The 8,898-nt window shown below is 35.5% G+C and overlaps 1 protein-coding gene across 3 annotated transcripts; it reads left to right on the forward strand.

Annotated features, from left to right (window-relative positions):
- The first annotated feature begins 29 nt into the window (after positions 1–29).
- LOC110837042 (fas apoptotic inhibitory molecule 1) lies at positions 30–7,415 on the forward strand. 3 transcript variants are annotated; one of them, XM_022078800.2, is made up of 5 exons: positions 30–3,037; positions 3,886–4,032; positions 4,227–4,449; positions 6,074–6,123; positions 6,311–7,415. In XM_022078800.2, exons 2-5 carry the CDS (start codon positions 3,919–3,921, stop codon positions 6,458–6,460), a joined length of 537 nt encoding a protein of 178 aa, XP_021934492.1. In that variant the 5' UTR covers positions 30–3,037; positions 3,886–3,918; the 3' UTR covers positions 6,461–7,415. The 3 variants fall into 3 exon arrangements, with proteins under 3 accessions (XP_021934492.1, XP_021934493.1, XP_021934494.1); XM_022078801.2 differs by having other exon boundaries at positions 3,889–4,032; XM_022078802.2 differs by lacking the exon at positions 30–3,037 and adding an exon at positions 3,086–3,385.
- The last annotated feature ends 1,483 nt before the right edge of the window (positions 7,416–8,898 follow it).

An 8,898-nucleotide genomic window follows, 5' to 3' on the forward strand; every position in this document is an offset into this window, starting at 1 on the left:
ATTTCCTCTACTTTCTTTGTTTCCCCAAAAGTTATTTATTAGACTTCCTTCATATCAGAGTATCACATTTGTAATCCCTGTGGTACACACTGTATTGTGAAGTTTAATGATTTTTTTGGTTGTGTCACTACCTTCAAACCTTTAATCTCCTGCTTTTGGAATTTATTCCTTCTTGATGTGCCCTAGATCCTGGAAAGTTTTGAGAGCCCCTGATAACATTGAAAGAGTAAAATCTGAAATTTAAAGTTAAAAGGGTTTTTCTAACAAACGGTGATTTAATTCATGCATATTTAGGCAATAATGCCTTTGCTATTTCAGAATAACTTATAAGCACTGCATTACTAATTAAAGAAATGTATGGAAAGAGTAATTTACCCCATATTTCACATTAAAGATAAATTTTATCCCCAAGAAGTAATGTCTTCGATACTAGTGAAGACATATTTAATAGTCTTGATGCACAGGTCAAAATTTACCTAAGAGTAGTCTTTTGACAGCAAAGATGAAGGCATACATTTTCCAGTGCAGTCTAATTCATAGATAATATATTTGTTTATTTCCTATATTACTAATTCCACTACACACACATCATAGTCAATGGTATATTTTCTTGTTAAGCACGTTTGAAATTAACAGGAGGCATATGTATGTACAGAGTTTGGTTATATATACAAATGATGTTCATACAGATGTGAATTCAAATACTTTTAATCCTATATACTGCCACTGTAATAACGACACATCAAATGTTCATTTCAGTTATCTTGTTTATGTCAAATTAGAGAGCTCTCAGGCACGATTTTACTAAACTTTTCTATTTGGACATTTTTAAAACATTTCACATTCTGCGATAAACATAATCTCGTCCAAATATTATCAACATTCACAGAATGGAAACAATGCATTTGAAAAAGACTGATTGCTCATCCATTGCCTACTATGTACTTATGTAACTTAGGCTTTTGGGTGAGAGTCGTGTCAAATGTTTAGTGTTTACCAGCATTTTGGCAAACACTGCAGTTGCCATTTCCAAGGTGGGTATGGACATATACTTGTATACAATGAAGCAAATTGGATTTTGTATTAACACACAATAATGATCACCAAAGTAGCATAATCCGATTGCAAGTTTTTATTTTTCATCAGGTTAATGTCATAAAACTGTAGCAATGTTCATAAACATCAAACTAAACTAAATCACTATGAATTTCATACAAGCACTGAGCTCTTCAGAACCAATTCCAATAAGACTTACCTAAACAATTTAAACATGTTTATAAATACGTTGCCATACACTCATTGACTTCATGTTGCCTTAAACTTGACACTTAGTGGGAAAAAACAGCCATTGCATTGAAATAAAAACAACTAAAATTCTTAGGAACGTCTGTCTAACCCAAAAATATTGGTATTCTGCCATTTCCTAATTTTACTTAATTTTGAGGTATAAAATGATAAAGAGTTTGAGAAATCTATGAGCTCTTACTTTGTTTTTAAGATGTTACAGTTCTTATATATTATATAAAATTAAGCATTTGAAGAGTCCAGCACTAAATACACAGACGTTCAGTAGGTATTCTTCATGATGGACACAAAGCCTTGTTTAATGCACTTAAAAGTTAAAATTGTCTTAACACTGATATTCTTACATGTTTTGTGTTGATTGTTAATGCTTCACTCTTTTATGTTATTTTGGTGTAATTCTAAAATACAGTGGTGAAGAATGACAGTTTCAACTCATAGATTATTCATATAGAAGCATAACAGACATAATCATCTCAACAATTAAATACATTTTATTTATTAAGGTCTGTCAGTACCACATGGTCCCTGCATCCATTAAATAATTATTAAGAAATTGAAATGAGAATGACTAAAAGCAGTTATGTCTGGCATTCCCCTTATTTTATTAATAAGTAGTATTCAAGATGAGATGAATGCAATTAATGAGGGCAGGGACAAAGTTTGTCCATAAACATTATAACATTTTAGAAAACACAAAGAATGGGTAAATGCATACTGCAGATGTCATTAGAAAGGTACATTTCATGTCCATGATAGCTGAAGGTTAGACAACACTTTTGATGGTGCACATTTAGTAATTATTATAATACTGATTTTCACAAAAGAGCCTAGTTTTATGAAAATACTGTGAAAGACAACTTATCCCAGTATTTTTCTCTTATGCTCTTAACATGGGCCTAAAACAAATTAAGGATATCAAAAAACTTGATAATACTTGTATTCTTGTAGTGCTGCATACTGAATATCACAAAAATCTGTCAAGGACTAAACAATAAACATAAAAGTTAATTTAGGTCTCCACATAAAATACCTCTTAAAACGAATTAAAGCATATGCCAGTTAAATGTGGTAATACTCTTACAGGCATAACATGGAAGCAGAAGGTACCTCTAAACTTTTGTAAACTACAAGACTACACAGACTGTAATCCAGAAGACAGACATCTTCATACTTTCTGTCACGGGAACCTCAAATCCTACAAAACTAAATTAAATCTGTCAAAGAATATTAAAGATAAATACACAAGGTTACAAGTAGGCCTTTCAATAATGTGACCCTTAAAAGAAAGAAATGTGAATTAATGAAATCGAAATCGCGCCTTCTGTATGAAAATTCATCTTTTTACGCAATTGTTTTGTCAAATTTCTAGAGCCAATCATCAGCAAGAATAATCATAATTTACCATCAACGATAATCGAAGGCCTGTACACTACCATGCCAGTTTCAGATATGTAGCGAATAAAATACTATTTATGTATCGTAATCTTATACGAAATTGACGGAAATAATACAATATGGATGACTCCCCACCTTAATGTACTTGTTTGACCCATTTCAGCTATAAGAATATTGATTTTCCATGCAGCATTGCGCAAATAATACATAGCAGTAGAAATCGGACTCTTATTTGTGTGACAAATAGGTTATGTTCGTTAATTATATTTGTATATTCTGTTCAAATATATAAGTGGAAATGAATGACTGAAATCAGTTATATGCTGATAATTATTAGGTACGTGTAAATAATACCGAAAATTATAGTAAAATCAGAAAATTCTAAACGTATGTGCCACGTAACTAATTTTATGGCAAATATACCATAACTGTAGGTTATGTAATTTGAAAAAGCACCTAAAACCTGAACTATAGCCAAGTACTGGGTCAGATACTAAGCCCCTAACTGACGATATAATAATGTGCTGCTTGGTCATGGCCATTACTCACGTCATGATGGGGTGATTTTAGTTGAGTGTGATGCAATGGCAGAATGAATAGCAGGCAAAAACTAAAGATCAAGGAGTTAAACCTGCTCCAGTACAATTCCCAGGACTGAACCCAGGTCCTCATATACAGAATTCTGGTTAGCTATTTGGAAAAGTTTCTGACTTTAAAAATATCATAATAACAAAAATTCTTAAGCAAGTTGAGAATATATTCATAAAATGTTTCAGATTTTAGTTAAAAAATTGTTAATCATTGTTACCAAAACAGTAGTGAATATAATGCACTTGTGACATGAGATAACTTTGGATAATAATAATTATAACTATATAAACAAAATTCTGTATTTTACGGTAAAATATTTTTCATCAAAACATGCCAATAATTTAATTTTTGTGGGTATATTCCAAATGCAAAAAAGAAAACTGTGGACATAATAATGAACCTTCTGGTTCCTTAAGAGCAAGAAATTTTTGGTCCAGGTGACTATCAACTTTTCAAAAGCGACACTACAAGATGAAGTTAGTTACAGAACATCTATTAAGAAACCCATGTTCAATAATTTCAAGAGAGAGATTGTATTAGAATTATATGATACATTTTGCACATTAACTTTTTTAATCCTCTTTTGCTGTTTAGAAGGTGTGGAACTGAAAATTCAGTTGATGCACAATGACAGGGGATCTGGTTGCTTTCTGGGACATCCCACTCAGCGATGGCATTCATCACATTGAATTTGAACATGGAACAACATCAGGCAAGAGAATAATTAGAGTTGATGGCAAGGTATTTAATTTAAAACTGTAATTAAATATTAAATTTTGGTACCAAATATTATAGAAGTGTATAGGACTCCATCCATATTCATGAGGTCTGTGGTTAAAATCTGAAGCACATACAAATGCAAATCATACACATTACCATTCAGTCACATGGTTAATTAACTGAGGGCTGTTACTCAAGCATGGTTTGCCTCATAGGAAGTGTTGCACCGTGATTGGATGTTCAAGCTGGTTGGGGATGAAGCATTCAATGTTGGCAGTGCCTGCTGTCTTATCAAGGTTGAGCCTGTTGGAGGCTTCTCGTACTCATATTCCCTCGAGGTGAATGGAGAGAGCTATCAGAGATTTTCTGAGATACAAAGCAAGGCAATAAATACCTGGATTGTTCATATCAGAAATGAGACGTTTCGAGTTGTTCTGGGTGAGTGTATTGCATGTTACGACGTATGATACCTAACAACAGATTCATCAACATTCTTTACATATTTGCTGAAAATTAAGTATGTTGTATACACACGTTATCTGATCATCTGCTTCAAACTGTTCAATCATGTTTTATTACAACAACATATTTTAACCACTGCATTCCTGAGTATGCATTTGCAACAGTTAGATAATCGGCGATTTCAGCATAATTGATGCTACTGAATGGAGACACAATCAAGATGAATCATGTATGGCTGAGATTTTAATGCTGAAAATAATGCTATTTAGATACCAGAATCACTCTTCCTGCTTCTGGTTTGTTTGATAACTAGTAAATTACCCATCGAGAATGAGAGAAAAATCTGAAATATTACACTTACAACCATAAATATTATTCCACATGGCCCAAAACCAGCCAAAACTTATTATACAGGCAGGCAGACACATGTGACTGCCTCAGATTTGAAACTAGCCAGATCTAATACATATTTTTCTGCATGCTTTCCCCATCTTTCACCTTTGACAGAGGTGGAAACTTCCATCATTTAATAAATGTTTTTTGATAACAGCCCATTACTGGGCCCTACCTCCAGCCAGTTCATTCCATTCCATATATTCACACCAACTTTTTAAGATCTATTTTAATAGTATCCTCCCATTATGAACCTCTCTTCATGTACTTGTCTCCATCCTCCTGTTACTTCATTTCTCATAGGTCAAAATATTTTCCTCAGCACTTTGTGCTCATTCACCCTCCGGCCATTTGCTGTGTGAAAGACCAATGTTTACACCCATATATAACCACAGGTAAAATTATACTTATTTATATAGTAATGTACATGTTTTTAAATAGGAGTTAGAAAGATAAAACATTCTTAGGTAAATGGTAGTAAGCATTCCCCAAATGTCATCTGGTTTTAACTTCCTAGTGTTTTATGCTTACTAATTACTTACTGTTCCTTTGAAAGGGTTACAAAGTTCAAATATCTAGGAACAACAATAACAAATGAAAATGACACTAATGAGGAAGTTAGGAGGAGACTAAATTCTGGAAATGCTTGCTACTTCTCAGTTCAGAATATTTTGTCTTTCAGTCTGATTTCTAGGAACCTGAAAATTAAAATATACAAAACAATAATCTTGCCTGTTGTTTTGTATGGGTGCGAAACATGGTCTCTCACTCAGAGGGAGGAACACAGATTGCAGGTGTTTGAGAACAGGGTGTTGAGAAGGATATTTGGGCCTAGGAGAGAAGACGAAGGGGCGTGGAGAAAACTGCGTAATGAGGAGCTTAAAAATCTGTACTCCTCCCCCAATATTGTCAGGGTGATTAAGTCGAGAAGAATGAGATGGGCTCGGCATGTAGCGCGCATGGATGGGACAAGAGGTGTGCACCTTGTATTGGTTGGGAAGCCTGAGGGGAAGAGCGCTGGGGAGACCTAGACGTAGATGGGAGGATAATCTCAGGTGGGATCTATGGGAGATAGGAGTTGAAGGAGACTGAATTTTGTTGGCCCAGGACAGGGTCCGATGGACGGCTTTGGTTAATCCGGTAATGAACCTTCGGGTTTGGTAAGCTATCTAGTTAGTTAGTTAATTACTTACTGTTCTGATTTCAGAGAAAGACACACTAGATGTGTGGGTCAATGGGGAAAAGCTTCAAGTAATGGTGAGTGTACAAGCCAATCATGACATCTTCCTTGATAAGAAAGTAGCCCAAAATGTTCTGTCCATTTTCCCACGACTCTCCAAGAGTGGTTAGCGTGCTGTCAGTAACAATTTGCTTTACATGTATCCTACAACATACTATAAAGGTACTGAGCATAAATGTTTATAATGTTCCTGTCTCACCACAGGGGGAATTTGTGGAGGATGGAACTGAGACACACTTTGCACTGGGGGACATGCCTGCATACATAAAGGCAGTGACAAGTGGAAAGCGTCGTGAAGGCATCATTCACAGTCTCATTGTGAACAACACTGTGATACCTGAGGCAAATGAGTGATAAAACATTAACTTGAATGGTCCCTCTTTTTGCTCTTTCCTTCACTTCACTTGCACTCCTCATTACTGAACCATCCATCTAACCTAAGTTCTATCAGAAATCTAACAGACCTTTTCTTGTAGGATTTAAGATTTTCACAGCAGTTAGTCTGAAGATCGCTCTCTTCTGGTGTATTGTTCACTGTATTTCTTTGAAAGAATTCCAAATCTTTGGCATATCCTAAATTACCAAGTTACAGACTTTCAACTGACTTTCATTTACCCAGAGTCATTGCAACATCACGTTTGCTGTTGCTTTAAATGCTATTGCCTCTTGATGTGGGTTTCCATCACTGTATAGCAACCAGCGTCCTCACACCACATTTTTCAGTTAATTTCAGAATACATCTGTTTCCATGCATTTAATCTTATACCATACCAAACTGAACTTGCCTCATTATATATTTCTAACCCTATATTCCACGTTGTCTAAAAACGTCTAAGTCACATTCCTATTTGCTGCGAGACCAATTCATTAATTTTTTGTAACTGAAATTTCAAATGAATGAGACTTCACACTGTTATCCCGAAGTTTTAATGTATTTTTGTACCTCATATAATATTTACCAATCGTATTTAAGGGAAATTTATGAGTTATGTGTTTCCAAGAGGGAATTTAAAATTTCAGTACACGTTAGACTTCATAAAGTTTACTTACTGCAGTTTTCACTTCAAACCTCGCAAACTGGTTAGAAGTCTCTTCCGTCATATACCAGGTTTCTGCAAGTCTTGTGTTCCACAGAATTTGAGGTACCAAGTCCACGACTCGGACAATGTGATCACAATCCCGTCCATGGATTATTCTAAAAAGCATCGCTATGCGCAATCCTACACCCTACCACCCTTACCTCGGCCTTGCAACTACAGTACGACACACTGTAATACAGAGTGATTAAAATAAAATATAATGCAAAGCATTTTGCTCGTGGATTATGTTTAATGTTATGTGTAGTATTGTTCCATGATCACTTGACTTGTTCTTATCAGGTATGGATGCCGATATCCAAAATGCTCTTGCAATTTGGATTGGTTCGGAACATGAAATTTACGAACCATTCTTATCCTACTGGTTAACCCATCAGCTTCTTATGGAGTGTGGCATATGGATCAGCCATTCCACAGTGATTTACGACTTCAAAGAAACTTCTGATCTCATCTACCTAGTACATGCCTGTCTGAATGCAGTCTGTAAATTTTCCAGGTCTGCTCTGTTCTTATGTTCCCATTAACTATATTAGTATTGACTTCAAAACCCTGAAGGCATGGACAGAAATTAACAAGTCAAGCGGAAAATTTCTTCACTGTTACTTCAGCCACAGTGTCATATTAAACTCCAGCATATTTAAATTTGGAGAGGCCATCAAGTACAACAAACAATGTATTCAGTTCCTCTGTTCATGGGAACAACCAGTATTAGGAACACATGTCCCAATATAAGAAACTGTCATTCTCTTTTTTGGTTATAATTTAAAAACGTATTCTGCATATGAATATCATTACAAACATGAGGATGAGTCACATGTCGTTTGTTACCTCTAAATTTGTATTTTACGTGATGAATTAGTACAACCATATAGGATTTGAAACTTTCGCGGCGAGTACAATCAATAAAATCTTTTCGGGCAATCAGCCACGTTAACTGGGTAAGTAATAAACCGACGTTTCGGGAACAAACTCTGTCCCCATCTTCAGGGTTCTGATGTGACCGGATCCTCGGAAGTCGCCTGTCGGTTTATTACGGTAACCAGTTAACGTGGCTGATTACCCGAAAAGATTTTATTGATAGTACAACCATGTTCAACTCCCCCCCCCCCCCCCCACATGAAAGTTAGCTCACTGTTGCTCTCAGGTCTTCAATTATTAATGCACGTATGCATGCATTTTTTCATAACTTCCATCTCTATTCTCTAGTGCACTAGCGCTGTTATGAGTCTTTGACAAATTGATACTTAAAATTAAAAAAAAATGCGGGTTCGAAGACCCGTGTCCCTGTCTTTAGACAAAAAGATACCTACTCTATGGGGCCTATTACATACAGCTGTCTTCCATCGACGAAGACTGAATTATCTCATGGGCCCACAGTCTTCACAACTGGAAGACAAACTTCATTTAACAGGCTCTATAGAACATGTACACTCCTTCCTGAGGACGGTGACAGTCTCAGAATCGTAGTACATTTTTTAGGTTTTTTTATAATCCGTAAAAAGACAATTTTATGTTCTTTCATTCAATTAAGATGGATCCTTACCTTGTTAAGCGCTGTCGGATTGAAACGAATGCCCGTGCCATAGCAGAGTACAGGTTAGAATAGAAAAGACAACATGGCAAGCAGACTAGTTCCAGGGAAGGGATACATACATATAGACCTATTAAAAACATTTGACTTTACCGTTATCATCG

This window comes from Zootermopsis nevadensis, unplaced genomic scaffold (genome assembly GCF_977971745.1).
Source record: "Zootermopsis nevadensis isolate Lab colony 2312 unplaced genomic scaffold, Znev_1.0 Znev_ptg000050l, whole genome shotgun sequence".
NCBI lineage: Eukaryota > Metazoa > Arthropoda > Insecta > Blattodea > Termopsidae > Zootermopsis > Zootermopsis nevadensis.